Source organism: Heterodontus francisci, chromosome 33 (assembly GCF_036365525.1).
Source record: "Heterodontus francisci isolate sHetFra1 chromosome 33, sHetFra1.hap1, whole genome shotgun sequence".
Lineage (NCBI taxonomy): Eukaryota > Metazoa > Chordata > Chondrichthyes > Heterodontiformes > Heterodontidae > Heterodontus > Heterodontus francisci.
This window is the reverse complement of record NC_090403.1, coordinates 53,526,244-53,552,102: the sequence shown is the minus strand read 5'-3', so window position 1 is coordinate 53,552,102 and position 25,859 is coordinate 53,526,244. Positions and strand designations below refer to the sequence as shown.

At 43.3% G+C, this 25,859-nt stretch overlaps 1 protein-coding gene across 1 annotated transcript in view; it reads right to left on the bottom strand.

Moving 5' to 3' along the window:
- The window catches only part of kpnb1 (karyopherin (importin) beta 1), a 50,931-nt gene extending 42,215 nt beyond the window's left edge, over positions 1-8,716 (bottom strand). Inside the window, exons 1-2 of the mRNA XM_068013581.1 lie at positions 8,385-8,716; positions 8,237-8,295 (exon numbers count right to left, since the gene is read on the bottom strand). Of these exons, the coding sequence (XP_067869682.1) occupies positions 8,237-8,295; positions 8,385-8,439 (114 nt within the window). The 5' untranslated portion in view covers positions 8,440-8,716. The remainder of the gene's footprint in view (positions 1-8,236; positions 8,296-8,384) is intronic.
- Positions 8,717-25,859: the final 17,143 nt, after the last annotated feature.

Below are 25,859 nucleotides of genomic sequence, written 5' to 3'. Positions count from 1 at the left end.
AACTGTGCAGCAAATGTGCATTCAGGAAACAAAAACACTCAGTATTGGAAAAATTCAGGTGAAATTGAAGAATTGAAGTTTCCAAAAAGAGGCAGATCAATTTATATTTCAAGAAATTCTGTGCTTACTATCAAACAATGTTATATTATCTAGAAACCAGTTTCCTCATTGGAATTTTAGCCCTGCCTGTACCTATTGCCCAGTCCACTTTGGCGGGAGGAATAAAAAATAATTTTTAAATTCATTCATGGGATGTGGGTGTTGCTGGCCAGGCCAGCATTTATTGCCCATCCCTAATTGCCCTCGAGGTGGTGGTGGCGAGCTGCCTTCTTGAACCGCTGCAGTCCATGTGGGGTAGGTACACCCACAGTGCTGTTAGGAAGGGAGTTCCAGGATTTTGACCCAGCGACAGTGAAGGAATAGCGATATAGTTCCAAGTCAGGATAGTGAGAGACTTGGAGGGGAACTTGCAGGTGGTGGTGCTCCCATGCATTTACTGGCCCTTGTCCTTCTATTTGGTACAGGGTTTGGAAGGTGCTAAGGAGCCTTGGTGCGTTGCTGCACTGCATCTTGTAGATGGTACACACTGCTGCTACTGTGCGTTGGTGGCGAAGGGAGTGAATGTTTGTGTAGGGGGTGTCAATCAAGCGAGCTGCTTTGTCCTGGATGGAGTCAAGCTTCTTGAGTGTTGTTGGAGCTGCACCCATCCAGGCAAGTGAAGAGTATTCCATCACACTCCTGACTTGTGCCTTGTAGATGGTGGACAGGCTTTAGGGAGTCAGGAGGTGAGTTACTCGCTGCAGGATTCCTAGCCTCTGACCTGCTCTTGTAGCCATGGTATTTATATGGCTACTCCAGTTCAGTTACTAGTCAATGGTAGTCCTAGGATGTTGATAGTGGGGGATGCAGCGATGGTTGCATTGAATGCAAAGTGAAGATGGTTAGATTCTCTCTTGTTGGAGATGGTCATTGCCTGGCACTTGTGTGGCACGAATGTTACTTTGCCACTTATCAGCCCAAGCCTGGATATTGTCCAGGTCTTGCTGCATTTCTACACAGACTGCTTCAGTATCTGAGGAGTTACAGATGGTGCTGAACATTACGCAATCAACAGCAAACACCCCCACTTCTGACCTTATGATTGAAGGAAGGACATTGATGAAGCAGCTGAAGATGGTTGGGCCTAGAACACTACCCTGAGGAACTCCTGCAGTTATGTCCTGGAGCTCAGATGATTGACTTCCAACAACCACAACCATCTTCCTTTGCGCTAGGTATGACTCCAACCAGTGGAGACTTTTCCCCGATTCCCATTTACCTCAGTTTTGCTAGTGCTCCTTGATGCCATACTCGGTCAAATGCTGCCTTAATGTCAAGGGCAGTCACTCTCACCTCATATTAAAAATTATACAACATAATATAATTATCTAATAAAAATCTAATTAATGGCAGAGCAGGCTTGAGTGGCCCAATGGCCTACTCCTATTTCTTATGATCTTATCAGTCTGATCATTTCTGTAGACAGAAACAAGAGAGACTTTGAAAACAAAAATGTTTTAAAGTTTTGGAAATGACGTCCTATGAAAGCAAAGCATATTTATGGCACACCAAACTATTCGGTCTTTCAATTGCCCCTGGTCAAATTAGAGATCTTACTTAAAGTACAGTATTTACATTTCTTTACCCAATTTCCAGAACTCAATCAAATGCTTAATTGGGAAAAATCTTAAGTTTAGCAAATTGAGAATATCCACCTGAAAAAATGCTCAAGTTTTGTGGAAACACAGGATCAATGCCCTTACAGCATAATGGAATGACATACATCTACCCTATGCATGAAACAATATGGTAACAGTTCATGTCCGTGTATTCTTATGCAGTAAATTGACAAGCTCTCACAGGTATCAGGGAGCAAGGTGATGTTTGAAAAGTCAATTGCAGAGCCTATAGTAGTTGCTTCAAGAGTAGCATTCACACAAGTCTGGAGGCAGCGCATATGTATTCATAGTCAGAGAAGGCTCCCTGGTAATTTACTGGGCAAAGGCACCACCCACTGGAGCTTGGATTCATTCAGACCAAAAAATGCCAGGTTTTAATCTAAGGCTGTATTGAGTCAGCTGACAGCAGAGGGAAAGGAGATGCACAATATTTTGTGCACTTGTATCATTGGTCTCAGCAGCCCTGGAGGAGGAAATCAGCCACAGCCCCCACTGTCAATTGCCATCCAGTGAGCAAATGCTGGAAATTAATGTAGGGTTGGGGTTCGGCTTACGTACATGGTCTAAGCTCACATTTGGATGATTGAAGTCTTCAGATGACGGAGAAACAGTGCGGACAAATAAACTTGCAACACAAGATAAAAAAAAGTTTAAAAAGACATACCCAGATAATTACCTGAATTGTGCAACCACTCTGGTTTTTAAAAAAAAAAAAAGAGTATTCCCATCTTCAACGCTCTCCCCTCCATGTTAGAAATCATCAATTTCATGTTCGGAGCCCAATTCTATAGGTGCATTACTTTTTCCAAAATACTAATTTAATATCTGCCTCAACACTTGAACAAGTTACTTGACCAGTCATTTTAGCCAAATCCAATCCTGTTCTCACCATGTCCACCTTGCACTTCCGTCAAGATAATGACCATATAGTTGGAATCCTAACCAATTTTAACAAACCTATCCCCCAAGCAGCGTCTTCAATTTTCCACTCATCTTTTCCTTCCTCACTAAATGTGCTTTGCTGGGCTTGTTTCCAAAAAACAAATGACAATTATTGCTTCACCTCTAGGATTCTTCAAGATTGTGGAAGAGGCCAACCAACATTTTTTTTAAAAAACAGTGCACTATCAGCCAGAATGACGTACCTACCTTGCTACAGATAACCTAGAACATACCAGGGAACATTACACATGTTTCAACTCCAACTGGAGAAATTTCTTGGGACTTGGCTCACTCCAAAATCACCAGTGCTGTACACCCAACCCTTCACTGACCAGGATAGACTTGATGTATATTTTGATTGCAGAACTGGCTAGGGGAAAGACTAGTTCCCCCGGGGTAGAGTTGGGCAAATGTGGGGCCTGTGTCACCTGTCTCCAAAAACAGCATACAAGGCTACTTTTCTTCTTTTTTTTTTTTAAATCCAATTTTTTCCCCCAATTCTTCCCAGAGGCACTATTACTTGCTGCAGTACAGTTGCACAGATGATTGCACCTCACACCCAAGCAAATAAAGAAACTACATGTTGGCATTGTGGGGATCTCAGCTGAGCAGAATCCCGTTGTCAACCAGTGAATTTTCCTGTAGGGTCACAGAATATTGGTCATGAGCGAGAACCCTGGCTGATTGTTGCTAGCCCAGGGATGCCTCTATCACCACCTCAACTGAGATCATTTAACTCAATGCAAAACAGGAACAAAATTTGGGTCCTTCCTTGGTGAAAAGACTGAGCTTACCAATGTAATGGGACTGGGAAACTTCCCTTTTCAACCTCACTACACAACCTGATGAACGAACTGATGTGAGAGGTAGGTATGAACCAGGCAACTATATAATAAATCCTAATTGGCATTACAACAGACAGGCTAGACTGAGAGGAGGCTTCAGTGATCCATAACACACACCAAAGTAATAAGCAACTCAAACAGTCCCCAATGCTTGCTTCATTGTTCAACAGTGTTTAATATTGCTGTATTAACCCTAAACTGCTAAAATACTTGAACTCAAATTATAATTGAATAAATTTGGACCTACAGGATAGCATTTTGACAAAGACACAGGCTTTTCCTCTTGGCTGGAGTGGGCTTTATGGTGAATTAAGTTGGAGGCAGAATGACTAATCTCTATGGAGCCACAGAAACAATCCCAACTTGGCATTAGCCAGCAATCGAAGATCAAAAGGATGGCTGGTATGGGAAGTAGGAAACTTCTACAGTTGAGTTTAGGCACACTCAAGACAGAATAGAGGGAGCTTTGATCTGCACATGCTGTGCTATACCTGACCTAGAAACATCTGGTACTGGCAGCAATTGACAAGATTTGACAGTGTTCTGTCCCCAGCACCTGGCAAAATTCACTCTCCTCTCTTCCCCAATAATCAAAACTTACCAACTCAGGACACTCCGTTGATTCACATGCCCCCCCCCCCCCCCTTTATTCTAATATCTAATCTGTATAAGACTTGAATTTTACGTCTCGCCCTCCACCAAAGCATGATCTTCACGTTCAAACTTGCATTTTTTTTTTAATGCCTTTTACTCACTTTGATTCTCAATGTCCAATTTGAGGGGGGAAAAAAAAGTTCTCATCGAAGAAAAACTGGCTTTAATTGACCAACCCAACCTGTAGCATGTGGTCCGATTGATACAACCAACTCAATCTTAGATGCATTTTGATACTGCAAAAACCATATAGCTCTGCCAACATGTAAACCTCTCATGTCAGCACCTAACAAGTAGCCTTTGGTAATATAAAAGCAAAATACTGCAGATGCTGGAAATCTGAAATTAAAAACAAGAAATGCTGGAAATACTCAGCAGGTCTAGCAGCATCTGTGGAGAGAGAAGCAGAGTTAACGTTTCAGGTCAGTGATCCTTCTTCAGAACTGGCAAATATTAGAAATGTGAAAGGTTATAAGCAAGTAAAGCGGGGGTGGGGCAATAGATAACAATGGAGAAGGTGTAGATAGGACAAGGTCAGAGAATAGCTGACCAGAGTCAGCTATTCTGTGACCTTGTCCTATCTACACCTTCTCCATTGTTACCTCTTGCCCCACCCCCGCTTTACTTGCCTATAACCTTTCACATTTCTAATATTTGCCAGTTCTGAAGGAGGATCACTGACCTGAAACGTTAACTCTGCTTCTCTCTCCACAGATGCTGCTAGACCTGCTGAGTATTTCCAGCATTTCTTGTTTTTATTATAAGTAGCCTTTGGTATAGCACTGAGGGGGTTAAGGCCGAAAGTATAGTTGTTTTATTTAATATCATGTACCTGCATCCATATGTTTAGCAAGATATAAAAGATTAAAATACAACCTTTTTAAATAGGAATTTTCTCAACAGAATTTCTGGAGTTATACATTAAGGCCACTCAATTACCCAACTATTGTAGCAAAGTGTCACATACTACATATAGTAAGAAACCAGAAAGACATTACCTACAATATGCTGAAGTATCTCAAATAAGATAACTCAGTGAAAGAAATTAAATGAGAGAAAATCTTCAATGTATTTCACTAAAATACCCAATATACTTGAGATTTTTTGCATTATGAATTTGAAATGGTTTCTAACATTAAAATGCAGCATAGCTCATTTTACTTGACCAGTTTTCAAAATAACCCAATTAGCACACATTATTCATGTACCTTTATGCAAATCAAAATATAAATTGAGAATTCACAATCTAAAATGTTCTGAACCACATTAACTATAAATAAAATAGAAGACTACAGCAACCTTAGAAAAGTAACAGAAACCAACCCCATCAAAAGAAATTTCAAACAAGCTCAAATATATACCCATGGACTCTATTGTTACAATAATGCATTTAGATGTTAAAATCTTAAAATGTTTCCTTGGCCAGATATTCCATTATATGCAATAGATTAGGATACATTTCTACAATTTAATGTGGAGCTGCACACACACAGTAGTTAACAGAGGCAGCTGAGGGGAGATTTAATTGAGGTATGTAAAATTATGACATGCCTCGAGAGAATGAGTAGGAAAGTCCTATTTGTTAGCAGAGAGGACAATAACTGGAAGCACAGATTTAAAACAACTGGCAAAAAAATTAGAGGGGGGTTGAGGAGAAGCTTTTTGACCAAGAAGGTGGAGGTACAGGCAGAAACCCTCATCGCATTTTAAAAAATACTTGGATATGCACTTGAAGTGCTGTACGAACATATGAATTAGGAGCAGGAGTAGGCCACTCGGCCCATTCAATAAGTTCATGGCTGAACTGATTACACCACATTTCCACCTACCCCGATAACCTTCCACTCCCTTGCTGATCAAGAATCTATCTTACTCTGTCTTAAAGATATTCAAAGACTGCTTCCACAGTCTTTTGAGGGAGAATTCCACGACCCTCTGAGAAAATTTCTCCTCATCTCTGTCTTAAATGGGCGACCTCTTATTTTTAAACAGTGACTCCTAGCTCTGGATTCTCCCACAAGGGGAAACATCCTTTCCACATCCATCCTGTCAAGGCCCCTCAGGATCTTAGTTTCAATCAAGTTGCCTCTTACTCTTCTAAATTCCAGCAGATACAGGCTGAGCCGGTCCAATCTTTCCCCGTAAGACAGTCCGCCCATTCCAGCTATTAGTCTAGTAGACCTTCTCTGCACTGCCTCCAACGCATTTACATCCTTCCTTTAATAAGGAGACCAATACTGTACACAGTATTCTAGATGTGGTCTCACCAATGCCCTGTATAGCTGAAAGATAACCTCCCTACTTTTGTATTCAATTCCCCTTGCAATAAATAATTCTATTAGCTTTCCTAATTACGTGCTGTACCTGCTTTTTAACCTTTTGCAATTCATGCACGAGGACACCCAGATCCCTCTGCATCTCAGAACGCTGCAATCTCTCACCATTTAAGTAATAAGCTTCTTTTTGATTCTTCCTGTCAAAGTGGACAATTTCACACTTTCCTACATTATACTCCATTTGCCAGGTCTTTTTCCACTCACTTAACCTATTTATATCCCTTTGTAGCCCCCTTATGTCCTCTTCACAAGTTACTTTCCTACCTATCTTTGTGTCATCAGCAAATTTAGCAACCATACCTCAGGTCCCTCCATCTAAGTCATTCATATAAATTGTAAAAAGTTGAGGCCCCAGCACTGAACACTATGGCACACCATTCGTTACATCTGGCCAACCAGAAAATGACCCCTTTATGCCTACTCTGTTTCCTGTTACCTAGCTAATCCATGCCAACATGTTACCCCCTACCTCATGAGCTTTTATTTTCTGCAATAACCTTGATGTGGCACCTAATCAAATGCCTTCTGGAAATCTAAGTACAATAAATCCACCGATTTCTTGATCCGCAGCACATGTAATCCCCCCAAAGAACTCCAATAAATTGGTTCAACATGATTTCTCTTTCACAAAACCATGTTGACTCTGCCTGATTACTTTCAATTTTTCTAAATGCCCTGCTATACTACCTTTAATAACAGCTTCTAACATTTTCCCCAAGACAGATGTTAAGCTAACTGGCCTGTAGTTTCCTACTTTCTGTCTCCCTCCCTTTTGAATAAAGGAGTTACATTCGCTATTTTCCAATCTAATGGACCTTTCCCCGAAGCTAGGAAATTTGGGGAAATTAAAACTAACGCATCAACTATCTCACTATCCACTTTTTTTTTTAATGACCTACAGTGCTATAGAATCATAAAAGGTTTACGACACAGAAAGAGGCCACTTGGCCCATTGTGTGCGCCGGCTATGGACCAAGAGTGGGATAGGTTGGATAGCTTTTTTTCAACTGGGACAGACCCAATGGCCTCCTTGCACCGTAAATTTTCTATGTTTTAACAGGTTATAAATTGACTAGTTTCATAAATACTGATCAAGAAACAGATGCTTGGACACACTTCCCCCCCCCCCCCAACACAAAATGATTAGTTATATATGGAAGGAATCCTTATTCATGCTGCCAAGCCCTAAATTGTGCAGATCATAGGGTATTAAAATGAGAACTAAATATTAATGTTTTCAGATACAGGGGCTTGAAGCTCATATAAAATACTGCGCGTTTTAACCAATAATAGCCTCCCCCTCCCCAGACACTGTAGTCAATGGTCACAGGGAGGCCCGGCTGAGCCGGCAACATGCGCTCAGGCCTCGACTACCAGCTTCCCTTCCCGTCAACCTAACTTGCGCAGAGCGGAAACCCAACCCCTTCGGCGCACGCTCATTGGCTGTCACCAGCAGGCCGGCCGACGAACCCCGGGCTCCCATTGGCTGCGACCTCCTGTCAACCAGCGCAGGAGATCCGGCAAGCAAGTTAGGTTGTATTTTTCACTCTTGTTTCCCCCCCCCCCCCCCCCAAAAGGGGGAAAAATTCTCAATGAAGGCCCCGGTTTACCTCCCTTTAAAATAAAGGGGAAAAAAACGTCTGCCCCTCACCCCAGAAGCACTATTTTTTTTTTAAAATGAAGAATTAAATCAAATGGCCCCTCACCCATTCAAAAAAAATTAAACGAATCTAATACTGACCAAATTCTCAACAGCCGCCTGTTCCAGAAACTTCTGCGCTGCTTCCAGCTCATTGCGATCTATGTTTAAAAAAATCAAAGCAAACTTTAAAATAACACGGAAGGCGGAGAAAAAGGTAAAGAGACATTTTTCCCCCTGAGCCCCTTACCTGGAGAGACGGTTTTCTCTAAAATTGTGATAAGCTCCATGTTAACGAATCTCATGTGGGAAACAACGAGGATTTTTCTCAAGCAGAAACGGCCATAAATGATGCTGGGTTACTGAGATTATGGTTTTTAAGATAAACTCTGGGGTATTTTATTGTTATTTGCTTCAATGTCTTTTATTTTATTGGTGCTTTTTTCTCTCTCGCTCCTCCACAGAGCCGGAGGTCCCCTCACGCCTTCTCCCGGCTCCGCAGCTGCGCAAAAGCCGAGTCCCGCCGGCGGCGGAGCGATATACCGGCGGCGCGCGGGGCTCCCCTCCCCCTCCTTCTCCCCCGCTAACCGCCGCCGCCATCTAACGCGCCGTCCCATTGGTCCAGAAGCCCCCCACGCGTCACACGCTCAACCGCCGTCGCCGCCTAACGCGTCGTCCGATTGGCCGGGCCGCTCCCTCGCTCCCCCACCACGCGCGTCACACACCCACCCCCCCCCACCCCGCTCACCGAGACATCCAACGTGATCGTTGATTGGTGGATCGCGCCAGCCACTGCCCGTATGCGTCACATGCCTGTAACTGTCGCCGCTGCGATCTAACGCGATCTCTGATTGGTCAAGCGCATCACATGTCCTCAACTGCCGCCTCTGCGATCTAACCCGACCTTTGATTGGTCAAGCGGCCCTGGTCTCCACTTTCAACCGAATTTGAAATCGGGAAATGTGGCCCGAGCTGGCCTTTAGTATTTGGAGACATTTCCCCTTCTCCCTGCGCCTCCCTCCGAATGATCTTCGTCTAATTTTATCGACCGTCCTAAACTTGAGGGGTTTGGCGCTGCAGTTTTTTCTCCACGAATCAGATCGTGCGTTTCATTCTCTTCCATTGCTGGAACTGAAACCTTATTTTATCTAAAGAGTCCTCTGCGAATAGAGCAATCAAAATGCGGCGAAAGCTAGATTTTTGTCCATGCAAGTTGTATTCTCAGGCTTTTCTTAAAAGCAGTTGATGATAAACTTGGGGAACTACTTTCAGACGGCGGAAGTAGACGCGGCTACTGGTGTGAGTGTGGCGGTTCAGGTTTGTATTTCCCGCCGTTTCCAGGGAGGGAGGTCCAGCAAAGAGGAACAGCAGAACTGCAAACTTTAGCACATCAAAACTAGGTGTGCACAGCTTTGCTATATTCATTCCTGAAACCACAAATAATTGCAAGCATTTTCTTTCCATTGCCGTTCTTATATGAGCTACTAGCAAGGTTTCATTTAATGCAAGGGTGGGGTGGGACCAGTCTGACTTTATTGTGATTCTTGTTTCATTTCTGACATTTTTTTGCTCTCCTTCGAGCAACTAAATGATACAGCACAGGAGGGGGCTATTTGACAGAAAGCAGGAAACTACAGGCCAGTTAGCTTAACATCTGTCTTGGGAAAAATGTTAGAAGCTATTAAAGATGGTAGAGCAGGGCATTTAGAAAAATTCAAGGTAATCAGGCAGAGTCAAACTGGTTTTGTGAAAGGGAAATCATGTTTAACCAATTTATTGGTGTTCTTTGAAGAAGTAACGTGTTGTGGATAAAGGGGAACTGGTGGATGTACCGTACTTGGATTTCCAGAAGGAATTTGATAAGGTGCCACATCAAGGTTATTGCAGAAAATAAAAGCTCATGATATAGGGGGTATCATATTGGCAAGGATAGAAGATTGGCTAGCTAACAGGAAACAGAGTTAGACATAAATGGGTCATTTTCTGGGTTAACAAGATGTAACAAGTGGTTGTGCCGCAGGGATCAGTGCTGGGGCCTCAACCTTTTTACAATTTATATAAATGACTTAGATGAAGGGACAGAAGGTATGGTTGCTAAATTTGCTGATGGCACAAAGATAGGTAGGAAAGTAACTTGTGAAGAGTACATGAGGCTACAAAGGGATATAAATAGGTTAAGTGAGTGAGCAAAGTTCTGGCAAATAGAGTGTAATGTGGGAAAATATGAAATTGTCCATTTTGGCAGGAAGAATAAAAAAGATGCATAATATCTAAATGGTAAGAGACTGCAGAGCACTGAGATGCAGAGGGATCTGGGTGTCCTAGTGCATGAATCGTAAAAGGTTAGTATGCAGGTACAGCAAGTAGTTAGGAAAGCTAATAGAATGTTATCGTTTATTGCAAGGGGAATTGAATACAAAAGTAGGGAGGTTATGATTCAGCTATACAAGGCATTGGTGAGACCACATCTGGAGTACTGTGTACAGAAATGGTCTCCTTATTTAAGGAAGGATGTAAATGCGTTGGAAGCAGTTCAGAGAAGGTTTAGTAGACTAATATCTGGAATGGGCGGGTTGCCTTATGAGGAAAGGTTGGACCGGCTCAGCTTGTATCCGCTGGAGTTTAGAAGAGTAAGTGGTGACTTGACTGAAACATAAGGTCCTGAGGGGTTTTGACAGGGTGGATGGTGAAAGGATGTTCCCTCTTGTGGGAGAATCCAGAACTATGGGTCACCGTTTGAAAGGAATTTAAGACAGAGATGAGGAGAATTTTTTTCTTCCAGAGGGTCGTGAGTCTTTGGAATTCTCTTCCTCAAAGGGCAGTGGAAGCAGAGTCTTTGAATATTTTTAAGGCAGTGGTAGATAGATTCTTGATGAGCAAAGGAGTGCAAGGTTATTGGGGCTAGGTTGGAATGTGGTGTTGAGGTTACAATCAGATCAGCCATGATCTTGTTGAATGGCAGAGGAGGCTCGAGGGGCCAAGTGGCCTTCTCCTGCTCCTAATTCGTATGTAAGGTGGAGTGAAGCAGTTAGGCTTGTATAAAGTTCAGTGGATTTCATGGACTTTTTTCTGCTGTGGTGCTCGTCTACCAATTACCAGATTCATTAAATTCAGTTTCACAATTTGCCATGAAGAAGTTGAAGGAATTGATGAGATCAGAGTCCAAAACCGGGCTACTGTGCTGTAAATGTGATGAAAATTCAAGGGGATCCCATTTTACAATCTGATTTTTAGATACTTAAATTAATAGAATATCGTGTTTCCAGAGTGAGTTTCAGAAAATTATTACATTTATTGATGCATTGGGTCAGAGAAGCATATATTTATGTTGTATTTATTGGAATACCACCAATACAACAATTGGCATTTTTACACCATCTCAACATTCTTGCAGGAATGTCATTAGACACACATTTTGATGCTGATTTAAAGGAAGTATGAGGGCAGGTGATTAAAAGCTTGGTCTAAGAGGTAGATTGGCGGCGCAGTGGTTAGCACCGTAGCCTCACAGCTCCAGCGACCCAGGTTCAATTCTGGGCACTGCCTGTGTGGAGTTTGCAAGTTCTCCCTGTGTCTGCGTGGGTTTCCTCCCACAGCCAAAAGACTTGCAGGTTGATCGGTAAATTGGCCATTATAAATTGCCCCTAGTATAGGTAGATGGTAGGGGAATATGGGATTAGTGTAGGATTAGTATAAATGGGTGGTTAATTGTCGGCACAGACTCGGTGGGCCGAAGGGCCTATTTCAGTGCTGTATCTCTAAAAATAAAAAAAATCTAAAAGAGCAGATTAAAGGACAGGCAGAGAGATGTAGGGAAGGAATTCCACAGCTTAGGATCTGGATGACTGAAGGCACAGTTGTCAATGCTGGGCAAATGGAGTGGTTAGGTGTGTGCACAAGAGACCAAAGATCAAGGGCTGGCGTTACAGAGATAGGGAAGGGCAAGATCATGGAGGGAACTGAACATCGGGATGAGAATTTTATAGTTGAGGCATTGATGGACCAGGAATCAATTTAAGTCTGAGCACAGTGGGGGATATGGAGGGTGGAAGTTGGGAAGTTTAGTGAGCAACATATTGAACTATGCAAAGAATGTTATTTAAAAAAAATTAAAGGCTCTTTATCGGAATGCGTGAAGCATTTGCAATAAGATTGATGAACTAGCAACACAAATAGTAATTGTGATTACAGAGACATAATTACAAGGTGACCAAGGTTGGGAAATAAATATTCCAGAGTACACAACATTTCAAAAAGACAGACCTGCTGAGTATTTCCAGCATTTCTTGTTTTTATTTCAGATTTCCAGCATCTGCAGTATTTTAGAAACATAGAAAAATAGGAGCAGGAGTAGGCCATTCAGCCCTGTGAGCCAAAATTGGCTTAGTGGCCAGAGGCAGAGGGTAATGGTCGAGTGTTGTTTTAGCGAGTGGAAGCCTGTGACCAGTGGTGTACCGCAGGGATCGGTGCTGGGGCCCTTGCTGTTTGTAGTGTACATTAATGATTTAGATGTGAATATAGGAGGTATGATCAGTAAGTTCGTAGATGACACGAAAATTGGTGGTGTTGTAAATGGAGGAAAGCCTTAGATTACAAGAAGATATAGATGGGCTGGTAAGATGGTCAGAGCAGTGGCAAATGGAACTTAATCCTGAGAAGTGTGAGGTGATGCATTTTGGGAGGACTAACAAGGCAAGGGAATATACAATGGATGGTAGTATAGAGGGTCAGAGGGACCTTGATGTACTTGTCCATAGATCACTGAAGGCAGCAGCACAGGTAGATAAGGTGGTTAGGAAGGCATATGGGATACTTGCCTTTATTAGCCAAGGCATAGAATATAAGTACAGGGAGGTTGTGATGGAGCTGTATAAAACGCTAGTTAGGCCACAGCTGGAGTATTGTGTACAGTTCTGGGCACCACACTATAGGAAGGATGTGATTGCACTGGAGAGGGTGCAGAGAAGATTCACCAGGATGTTGCCTGGGCTGGAGCATTTCAGCTATGAAAAGAGACTGAAAAGGCTGGGGTTGTTTTCCTTAGAGCAGAGAAGGCTGAGGGGAGATATGATTGAGGTATACAAAATTATGAGGGGCATTGATAGGTTAGATAGGAAGAAACTTTTTCCCTTAGCAAAGGGGTCAATAACCAGGGGGCATAGATTTAAGGTAAGGTGCAGGAGGTTTAGAGGGGATTTGAGGAAAAAACTTTTCACCCAGAGGGTGGTTGGAATCTGGAACGCACTGCCTGAAGAGGTGGTAGAGGCAGGAACCCTCACAACATTTAAGAAGTATTTAGATGAGCACTTGAAACGCCATAGCATACAAGGCTATGGGCCCAGTGCTGGAAAATGGGATTAGAACAGTTAGGTGCTTGATGGCCGGCACAGACACGATGGGCCAAAGGGCCTGTTTCTGTGCTGTATGACTCTATGAGCCTGCTCCGCCATTCAATACGATCATGGCTGATCATTTGAACTCAGTAACCTGTTCCCGCTTTCTCCCGTTTCCCTTGATCCCTTTAGCTCCAAGAACTATATCTAACTCTTTCTTGAATATATTTAATGATTTGGCCTCAACTGCTTTCTGTGGTAGTGAATTCCACAGGTTCACCACTCTGGGTGAAGAAATCCCTCCTCATCTCAGTCCTAAATGGCTTACCCCTTATCCTTAGACTGTGACCCCTGGTTCTGGACTCCCCCGCCATCGGGAACATCCTTCCTGCATCTAGTCTGTCCAGTCCTGTTAGAATTTTGTAGGTTTCTATGAGATCCCCTCTCGTTCTTCTAAACTCTAGCGAATACAAGCCTAATCAACCCAATCTCTCTTCATACGTCTTGCCATCCCAGGAATCAGTCTGGTGAACCTTCGCTGCACTCCCTCCATAGCAAGAACATCCTTCCTCAGATAAGGAGACAAAAACTGCACACAATACTCCAGATGTGGTCTCACCAAGGCCTTGTATAATTGCTCCTGTACTCGAATCCTCTCGCTATGAAGGCCAACATACCATTTGTCTTCTTAACTGCCTGCTGCACCTGCGTGCTTACTTTCAGCAACTGATGCACAAGGACACCCAGGGTGAAAAATATAAAACGGAGAGTAGCTAAAATAATTGTTGGTCCCTTAGAAGCAGAGACAGGAAAAATTATCGTGGGGAACGAAGAAATGGCAGAGATGTTGAACAAATATTTTATGTTTGTCTTCACAATAGAAGACACAAATTACATACCAGAAATCGAGGGTAACCAAGGGGCTAAAAAGATTGAGGAATGTTAGGTAATTAATATCAGCAGAGAAAAAGTATTGGAGAAACTTAAGGGACTAAAAGCTGACAAATCCCCAGGACCTGATGGCTTACTTCCTAGGGGTTCTCATAGAGGGTTCCTGCCTCCACCACCTCTCCACCAGATTCCAACCACCCTCTGGGTGAAAAAAATAGAGTCATAGTCATAGAGTTATACAGCACAGAAACAGGTCCTTCGGTTCTAAAAGAGGTAGCTGCAGAGATAGTGGGTGCACTGGTTATGATTTTCTAAAATTCCTTACATTCTAGAACAATTCAAATGGATTGGCAGTCAGCAAATGTAACACTGCTATTCAAGAAAGGAGGGAGAGTGAGAACAGGAAACTACAGGCCAGTTAGCCTGACATCAGTCATCAGGAAAATGCTGGAATCTATTATTAACGAAGTCTTAACAATGCACTTAGGAAATCATTGTATGATCAGACAAAGTCAACATGTTTTTATGAAAGGAAAATCGTGTTTGACAAATTAGAGTTTTTTGAGGATGTAACTAGTAGGGTAGATAAAGGGTAACCAGTTGATTTCCAAAAGGCATTCGATAAGGTGCCACTCAAAAGGTTAATATGCAAGATAAGGGCTCATGGAGTTGGGGGTAATATATTAGTATGGATAGAGGATTGGTTAATGGACAGGAGGTAGAGAGTGGGGATAAACAGCGCATTTTCAAGTTGGCAGGCAGTGAATAGTGGAGTGTCGCAAGGACCGATGCTGGGACCTCAGCTATTTACAATCTATATTAATGACTTGGAGATAAAGAAACTGAGAGTAATGTATCTTAAGTTTGATAATGATACAAAGCTAGGTGGGAATGTAAGCTGTGAGGAGGACACCGAGGCTGCAAAGAGATGTAGAGAAGTTAAGTGAATGGGCAACAATGTGGCAGCTGGAGTATAATGTGGGGAGGTGTGAGGTTATTCAATGGAAAGAACTGAAAGAATATTTGTTAAAAGGCCTGCAATTTCTAAATGTGTTGATGTGCAGAGGGACTTGGGTATACTCATACAAGGAACACAAAGTTAGCATGCAGGTACAGCAAGCAATTAGGAAGGCAAATGGCATGTTTGCCTTTATTGCAAGAGGATTGGAATACAAGAATAAGGAAGTCTTGCTACAATGGTACAGGGCTTTGATGAGACCACATCTGGAGAACTGTGTGCAGTTTTGGTGTCCATATTTGAGGAAGGATATACTTGCATTGGAGGTGGTACAGCGAAGGTTCACTAGATTGGTTCCTGGGATGAGATGGTTTTCCTATGATGAGAGCTTGAGTAAATTGGAGCTATGTTCTCTAGAGTTTAGAAGAATGAGAGGCGATCTCATTGAAACATGCAAGATTCTGATGGGGCTTGACATGGTAGATACTGAGAGGTTGTTTCCCCTGGCTGGGAAATCTAGAACAGGAGGGCACAGTTTCAGGATAAGGGATCGATCATTCAGGACTAAGATAAGAGAAAAGATTCTTCACTCAAAGTATTGTGAATTTTTGGACTTGTTGATGCCAAAGGGTTGTGGATGCTCCAGCGTTGAATATATTTATGCCTGAGGTGGACAGCTTGTTGGGAATTAAGGGATATGGGGAGCAAGTGGAAAAAGTGGAGTTGAGGCAGAAGATCAGCCATGATCATACTGAATGGCGGGACAGGCTCGAGAGGCCAAATGGTCTACTCATGTTCTGGTCAAGTTGGGAGGCAATGAAGCATGAATCAGGGTTTCAGCAGCAGATAAGCTGAGGCAGGGGTGGAGGTGCAAGTAGGCAGTCTTAGTTGAGAATATGGTACAAAAACCTGTTACACTGCAAGTGTTTCTGCCACATAGGGCCATTCTGCATCTCATTTAAGTGCAATCTTTATTACCTTGGCCTCTGCTGTGTTGCTGTTTAGGTCACAAGTCAACACTAAGATCTGGGAGTTCCTGCCAATTTTATTCCTTTTGGGGACGTGTTGACCCTTTACTCTGGCATTCTGAAACATTTATTGCCTCAAGGTTGGATTCCCCATCTCTCATCGTGCCATGCTGCCTGCTTCCACTATTCCTAAACAATTTCATCAGGAATATTGGAACCTGTGTGATCACCCACACTAAGGCTCCTCATTTAAGCTGTACATACTGCCTATGTCATAGAGAATTGCACAGAGAATGGTACTTTTAAAATTCTTGTCACCTTTAAATCTTTTCATGACTTCATCCCTCCTTACCTTGGGATCTCCTCCAGCCATCTATCACTATAGCACCTTTCAACCCTCTGATACTGGATACCTGCTCCCTCCACTCAGCAATTGGTGGCTGCTCCTTTTGCCTTTGCCTTCCAAATCCTCCTCCCTTTCCCTCAAAAATCTTTCCAAGTACCTCTTCTTCAGATATGCTTCTCACCCACCCCCACCCCCACCAATGCCCTTCCACCACAACTTAATTAGTGTCCACTTGCTGTGCGCTACTCTTTAAAGTGCTCTGAGATGTCTCTGTATTTGATGTGTGCTATGAAATGTAAGTTGTTGTACAGTCTCTCAGGCCCCAGTTACCCTCTGTTTTCTGGGCCAAGTGGTAATGAACTTTGTCAGTGAGAATCAGCACCTTAACCAAACATTGGGCATCAACAGCTGATGCCCAATCAACTGCTGAGCTCAATTCTATTCTCACTTAATTTCCATACAGCTTCCAGTGGAGTTGCTGAATAGCAATCAGGGGCATGAACCCTAGCAACTTTTCCCTGCACAAACCCTAGGGGGCTGAAGCAGGGATGTCTCGCTGCAATTATACAGGGCCTTGGTGAGGCCACACCTGGATTATTGTGTGCAGTTTTGGTCTCCTTATCTGAGGAAGGATGCTCTTGCTATAGAGGGAGTGCAGCGAAGGTTTACCAGACTGATTCCTGGGATGGTGGGACTGACATATGAGGAGAGATTGAGTTGATTAGGATTATATTCACTGGAGTTCAGAAGAGTGAGGGGGGATCTCATAGAAACCTATAAAATTTTAATAGGACTTGACAGGGTAGATGCAGGTAGGATGTTTCCGGTAGTGGGGGTGTCCAGAACCAGGGGTCATAGTCTAAGGATACGGGTAAACCTTTCAGGACTGAGATGAGGAGAAATTTCTTCCAGAGAGTGGTGAGCCTGTGGAATTCGCTATCACAGAAAGCAGTTGAGGCCAAAACATTGAATGTTTTCAAAAAGGAGTTAGATATAGCTCTTGGTTCTAAAGGGATCAAAGGGTCTGGGGCGAAAGCCGGAACAGGCTACTGAGTTGGATGATCAGCCGTGATCATAATGAATGGTGGAGCAGGCTTGAAGGGCCGAATGGCCTCCTCCTGCTCCTTTTTTTTCTATGAAACCAACTGTAATTCCTCTATTGCCATCCTGGATGTTAGGATTATCTCATATAAAGTATAATTCTGTTATCTAATGTCCAGTTCTGAGCTAACCAGTTTGGTTTGAGTTAATTTAATGCTTTGTAACTGGTTTCTGTGAAAATGTGGTAGCTTCTTCCTGTGACAAATGCGCAAATGAACAGAACTGCCTCACATAAAATGTTCATCTTCGGAAAGAACAGATGCTCAGTCCAGGATATTTGTTTTCCAACATGCCACACTCATATTTTCAGCAAGTCAGCAGTGGAGAATGCCAATGGAAAGTATAAAGTGACGGTATTTTTGCATGCCATCTGTGCACTGATATGTATCCCACAATCAACTCGTAATCCTACGCCACAATATTCTTTATCTACAACAACAGCATGTTTATGGGCGGCACAGTGGCGCAGTGGTTAGCACCGCAGCCTCACAGCTCCAGCGACCCGGGTTCAATTCTGGGTACTGCCTGTGTGGAGTTTGCAAGTTCTCCCTGTGTCTGCGTGGGTTTCCTCCGGGTGCTCTGGTTTCCTCCCACATGCCAAAGACTTGCAGGTTGATAGGTAAATTGGCCATTATAAATTGCCCCTAGTATAGGTAGGTGGTAGGGAAATATAGGGACAGGTGGGGATGTGGTAGGAATATGGAATTAGTGTAGGATTAGTATAAATGGGTGGTTGATGGTCGGCACAGACTCGGTGGGCTGAAGGGCCTATTTCAGTGCTGTATCTCTAAATAAAATCAAAATAAAAAATAAAAATATAGTGCCTCTAACATAATAAAATATTCCAAGGCACTTCACAGGAGCGTTATGAATCAAAATATGACACCAAGACACACAAGATATTAGGTTAGATGCCCAAAAGCTTCGTCAAAGAGGTAAGTTTTAAGGAGTGTCTTAAAGGAGGAAAGCGAGGTGGGGAAGCGGAGAGGTGTAGGGAGGGAGTTCCACAGTTTAGGGCATGGACAACTAAAGGTGCAGCCACCACTGATGAAGCAATTATAACCGGGGATGCTCAAGAGGCCAGAATTAGATGAGCGCAGATATCTCGGAGGGTCGTGGGGCTGGAGGAGATTACAGAGATAGGGAGGGGTGAGGCCATGGAGGGATTTGAAAACAAGGATGAGATTTTTTAAATCAAGAAGCTGCTTGACTGGGAGCCAATACAAGTCAGCAAGCACAGAGGTGATAGGGGAACAGGACTTGGTGCAAGTTAAGACATGGGCAGCAGAGTTTGGAATGACCTCAAGTTTGCAGAGGGTGAAATGTGGGAGACCAGCCTGGAGTGTGTTGGAATAGTCACGTGTTGAAGTAACAAAGGCATGAATGAGAATTTCAGCAGCAGATGAGGTGAAGTTGGGTTGATGCCATGGTCTTAGTGATGGTGTCAACGAGTTATTAGTTCATCTCGGTTCAAATGTGACACCAAAGTCCAAGATCCCACCTGTGCTTGGTGGCATTGTTCTGACCACAACGGTTTCAGATTGTGAGCTGCTGAAGTCACAGGCCCATGTTACATAAATCTCTGCCTCCACTGTCCAAGATCCAGAGCCTCCTGATCAGGGTGGAATGAAACTGCCAAAATTTAGAGATAACACTGGTTTCCCAACACATGAAACAAAGCATTTGTTTGGATTAATAAAGCAGCAAGGCTACGGGTACAGAGTTAAAAACAACCCTTAAATTTTGCTACACCAGCTGTGTATGCCTATATATCTTATTGTGGGTGTAAGAACTGCAGGTGGGCCACTATTAAATTACAATGCCATGTGGAAACAGTAGCTTTTTATGTACTGCCTATGTCGTCTTGAAGTCTATCACTATCCTCTTCACAGTTCACAATACTTCCAAGTTTGTGTTATCTGCAAATTTTGAAATTGTGCCCTGCACACACCTAAGTCTATGCCATGAATATAGATCAAGAAAAGCAGTGGTCATGCCACCGACCCCTGAGGAATCCCACTATATAACTTCCTGTAGTCTGCAAAACAACCATTCACAAATACTAAAATAAAAGCAAAATACTGCGGATGCTGGAAATCTGAAATAAAAACAAGAAATGCTGGAACCACTCAGCAGGTCTGGCAGCATCTGTGGAAAGAGAAGCAGAGTTAACGTTTCGCATCAGTGACCCTTCTTCGAAACAAGAATCTGCTCTTAGTGGTCATCAAACTGATATGTTAACCCGACCTTCCTCTCTACAGATGGTGCCTAACCTGTTGAGTTTAATTCCAGTATCTAATTCTGCTTTTGGTGTTGTTGGTTGGCCAGCACAGTGAGTGAACTCTCTGCTTTTTCGTAAATAGTACCATAGGGTCTGTTTGAATCTACCAAAACACCCAAGCAAGATCTCAATTTAACATCCGAAAGACAGTATCTCCAGAAACAGAGCACACCCTCCTCCGGATTGCACTGCAGTGTCAGCCTAGATGATATTCTTAATTCCTCAAGTGAGGCTTGAAGTCATAATTTTCTGGCTGAGAGAGTGCCACAAAGTGCAGCAGTTGGTTACATTTCCAGCAGGAGTCGTCAGACAGTGATCAAGGCTGGAAAACCTTGCTGATTTCTCTCTCCCATTCTCCAAGGACATTGAGGGCAATTGTTTTAGCCTCCAGTGGCATCTGGTTGAAATCAGCTAACTGAAAAGTCAGCTCGACTCAGGAAGCACTCTCGTGTCAGGGTCAGAAAATTATGGCTTGAATCCCACTTTATGACAGGAACACATAATCTAGGCCAATACTTTAGTATAGTATGAGGGAATGCTGCATTGTTGAAGGTGCCACCCTTTGCATGAAACATTCAACTTGGGCCCTGTCTGCCTGTTTATGTGGATTACAAAGATCTCATAGCACATTTCTTGTGGTGGCCTGGCTAACATTTATCCCTCAACCAATACCCCCAAAACAGATTAACTGGTCATTTATCTCATTGCATTTGTATTGTGTTTAATTTTGCTGCTACCCCTTACCTACATTGCACTTCAAATATAATTCATTGGCTGTGAAATAGATGTCCTGTCACCTTCCTCATTTGGGAATCACAGCTTTTTCAAAGGTTTTCCAAACAATTGCATGCAACTTTCCATATTGTAATTCATTCACTGGGCAGGAGTGGCAAGCAAAAAAGTGTGTCAAAGTGGCACAGTGTCACTCACCTAACCTTGCCAGGTCCTCCTTAAGGAGGATATCATCCTTCACTCTGTATTTCTCCTCTGTTAGTGTTATGACCAAGTAAGAAAGGTGTCTAGGGGTCTTTTACTGTCTTCACCTGGTCTTATTGTAACAGTGTTTAATTTTAAACACACTGTGTTTTGAGCTCCCCTTTGGTGACTCTTTGTTCACCATTTTCCAATTATAAAGCAAAGAAATGAGCATAAACAGGCTTTCTTAGGTTTAAAGAAGAAAAGTGAAATTTATTAAACCTTAAACTTAAACTCTAATACAGTTAACGCCTACGGATATATGACATGCCCACGTGAGCATGCACACGTGATACACACATACAAATAGGGACAGAAAAGAGCTGAAGAAAAATAAAATTGAGAGGTTTGAGGCAATATCAGAAGAGTTTCTTGTTTACTGTGCTTTGAGCTCACTGTAGTCCTTTTGTAAGTAGTGTTGCTTTTCGTTGGGGCCTAGTATTCTTCTTAAACCTTGTTCACTGTAGAAGACATTTCTCTCTTGGGGGTCATGTGTCTTCAATGGTTTCCGAAACTGGTGAGAGTGCGATGAGAGCAGACTGGAGAGAGGTGTTCTCAGTCCAGCAGCGAACAGCCTTCTGATTTCAAATTCCTTGTTGGAAGTTCAAATTCAAAAAACTCCAACAGTCAGTTAGTCACGTGAGCCAAACCGGTCCAACCACGTCTGTTTGTGTATTCGGCCATCTTAGCAGTTAACCTGGAATGCCAGACTTTCCACCTTCAACGTCTGGTAACCAGAAGTCCATTTTGGATTAAATTGGAGCAGGGAATAGCCCCTTTGTACTTTGAAGTACTGTCTGTTGATATGCTAATGTCTCTCTCCAGCCAAAGTCTCCAATTGTTTTTTAAAGCAAGTTCTTTCTTCACCAACAGTCCAAAATTAATGTTCATGAAATTAATTTTCCTCATTCTTGGCAGGTGGGGGTTTGTCTGACACCTCTTCACCCAGGGGAATGAAATGCGATTTGGAAAAAAAACGGCGCATTTCATTACAGGGCTTGAGAGAAATATAAGATGCAGAAAGAAAAACCATGCATTTCTCTCATTCATTTCCATTCGTTCATCAATCTAAAAGCCTATCAAAAATGGTCTTTTCAGGGTGCCAGGACTGCTTTAATTTCCCCTTTTTTTTTATCTCAGGAGAGTTAGTGGTGGATGGGTCTATCCTGAACTCTGAGTCATGCAACGACTTTTGACTTCAGGGGATGGGTGGTTCCCTTTTCCTCTGATTGTGGATGAGGATTCTTTGTTACTCTCCCTTTGTTCTCTGGGACACTCCTACCTGCAGGTATTTGTGCAGACTTTACTGCACTCTCCTGTGACACTTCGACTAGGTGAGGCATCACCCTCACGGTTTCTGTGTCTCCTAGATGTCTCTCTTTGTCTCTGCAGGTTCCTGTAAATGCTGTTAGCAACTCTGGTGGGGTGCTTCTATAGTCTGCATTTACATAGGAGGATGTGGGTCTAACTTTTCACACTTTCCTGGGTTGGTTGACCGGACAGTAGGGGTTTTCATCCAGGATTCTTCCCGGACTTCAATTAACCTGTCCTCTTGATCACTTTTTTCCCTTCTCTTTCTAAACTTGTGCCAGCCGTGTGCCTGCCTGTCCCCTTTTGTTCTCGGCAGGGGTACCTTAAGTTCACCAGCCCTCTACTGGGGGCTCTTCCTAACACCGATACAGGACTTAGGGGTGCAGGTTTCACTGTAGGTTGGGGTTTCCCCTCAACCTGGCACATGTGGCAACTCTTGCAGCACTCCACCACATCTTTGTGGAGTTTTGGCCAGTCAAACTGCTGTCTTATGCGGGCTTTGGTCTTTCGTATACCGGCATGTACAGCCGCTATAGTCTCATGGGCCCTTAATATTTCTCTCCGGTACCCCTGTGGCACCACTAACTGGTGAACTACTGTCCACTCTTTGCCTTCAGGTCTGTGAGGAGAATTTCATTTCCTCATCAGTACCTCATTCTTTAAATAGTAGCAATCAGGGACTCCCTCTGCTTCACTTTCAGACTGGGCAGCCTGTGCTAACTCTCGCAATACTGGGCCGGCTCACTGAGATTCACCTCGGGGAAAGTCCATTTAGTTCATTCCCTGGGTCTCCTAATTTTCCAAAGAAAGTCTCGGACAGACAGACCTCATGGTCATCTGCCTGAAGTGCCAATGCAGTCTCCTCTGGGGGAGCTGGTTTGATCATGGCCTGATCCATTACACCTTCAGGGAAATTGCAGGGGACCGTCTCCTGCTACCGCCCTGTCTCTCCGACCTCCTGTGGTCTCTCTTTCACCACAGGAGGGGCTACCACCGTCACCCCCACCAGATCATTACCTAGCAGTAGGTCAACCCTGTCCACAGGCAAACTAGGCACAATCCCTACAGTCACCGCTCCCGAAACTAGGTCGAAATCCAGGTGCACCCAGCGTACAGGTACAAGCATACACTGCCCTCCAATACCATTCACCACCATTCTGGTGTTCACTGCACTCTCTGGGAGAAAGATCAGGCTTTTTCCCATTAAAAGGGGTCTGGTGGCCCTTGTGTCCCTGAGAATTACTGTGGGCTTGCTTGCCCCACTCAAGGGATATGGGGTTACTTTCCCTTCAAATACAAAACCCTGATAACCTTCAGGAATCCTATTAACATTTCCTGCACTGGCCGTAATAAGTTTCCTGGGTTGCACTCTTACTGCAGTTAAAGCCATAGCTCGTTCTGTGCTTTCCATCAGGTTCTCTTCTTCACTGAGCGGGTGTGCCCGGATTAACCCTACTGGTTTTTCCTTTAGTTTCCAGCAGTCAGCTTTTAAATATCCTGCCTTAATACAATGGAAGCACACAGGTCTCTGGGTCTCACTCTTGCTCAATGCACCTTCCTTTTTGGCTGGAGGAGGGCCCCCTGTGTCTCCTGCTTTCCTTTCTTTTCCAGGCCTGCTTGGGCAGCTATCACCTTTGTCCTTTTCAGATTTGTGGGGGTGATTAGGAAAGGTTCTCCCATGGGAAACTGACTTATAAATTAAAGCAAACTCAACGGCCAGAACGGCGTCTTGCTGGGCTCCCTGAATCCGCTGCTCCTCTACATGGGTCTTTATTGAGAGTGGGAGAGAGTTTTTAAATTCCTCTAACAGAATTACTTCTCTGAGAGTCTCATAGCTGAGCTGTATTTTAAGAGCCCTCAGCCACTGGTCAAAAGACAGCTGCTTACTTCTTTCAAACTCCAGATAAGTTTGAAATAAAAACAGAAAGTGCTGGAAAAACTCATCAGGTCTGGCAGCATCTGTGGAGAGAGAAGCAGAGTTAACGTTTCAGGTCAGTGACCCTTCTTCAGAACTGGCAGATATGAGAAATATAAAAGATTTTAAGCAAGTAAAGCGGGGGTGGGGCAAGAGATAACAAAAGAGAAGGTATTGATAGGACAAGGTCACAGAATAGCTGGCCAGAAAGCCATGGAGCAAAGGCAAACAATATGTTAATGGTATACTGAAAGACAAAGCATTAGTACAGATAGGGTGTTAATAGACTGAAACTGAACAGCCACATGCACAAACATGAAAAAAACCAAAACAGTGGGTAAGCACAGCAGAAACAAGCTGAACAAACCAAAATAAAATAAACACAAGAAAAAAGAAAAAATAACTAAAGATAAAAGTAAAATGGGGGGCCCGTCATGCTCTGAAATTATTGAACTCAATGTTCAGTCTGGCAGGCTGTAGCGTACCTAATCGGTAAATGAGATGTTGTTCCTCGAACTTGCATTGATGTTCACTGGAACACTGCAGCAATCCCAGGACAGAGATGTGAGCATGAGAGCATGGGGGGGAGGGGGGTGTTGAAGTGGCCAGCGAACAGCCTTCTGATTTCAAATTCCTTGTTGGAAGTTCAAATTCAAAAAATTCCAACAGTCAGTTAGTCATGTGACCCAAACTGGTCCAACCACGTCGGTTTGTGTATTCGGCCATCTTAGCAGGAATGCTAACCGGGAATGCCAGACTTTCCACCTTCAATGTCTGGTAATCAGAAATCTCCAATTGTTTTTTTAAAGCAAGTTCTTTCTTCACCAACAACAGTTGAAAATCAATGTTCATGTGGCAAAATTCCTCATTCTTGGCTGGTGGAGGGCTTGCCTGACACTAGGCTTAGGCACGTGCAACATCAGTATGAATATTACGCCAAGTCCCACTACTGTGTGACACAGTCAGTATGTCAACCCACTGCATCCAAAACACCAACTTCTCAAAACACTAAGATACCGAACTCAAATATGTGAAAACCGATCAATAGCTTGTCTCATAACTCAGCAGGTGTAGGCAGCAAGTGGCTGAGGCATATAGATTTGGAAACACTGGTTTGTGCACAGCATCTTATTTCTGATAATGGTTAAGTATAAGATATTGTCTTTATATCTTAAATAATTGTCATGGAATTATATTTATTTTCTCCTCTATTTGAAACAGTGTGCCTTTAAGACTGTTAAAAACTGTATACATTTCAGAGAGAGAGAGAAGCTTTTGGATTTCTGAGGCAGTGTGCCAGCTGCACTTGTTACCCAGGTGACAGCAGGAGTGGAGAGGTCGCATGGTTATAGTGTTTCAAATTGACTGTGTAAAAACTGGCTGAAACCAGTTTTGAGAGACTCACCAGCAAAGCGTGCTACTGAAAAGAGCTGTCTTTTTCTCAACAAAAATTCTACAAGGAGCTACAGGCCAAGTTAATTGCCTAAGGAGGCAAAAAAATCCTTTGAAGAGACCATTTGTATTGCTGAAGTAAAGTTTCAACTGAGAGACTGTTGGTTTTAAAATTCAAGTTGACCTATTGCTGTGCTCATCGTTGAATGAACTATTTAATGCCTGCTGCAGCTGAAGTGTTTTGAATGCCTACC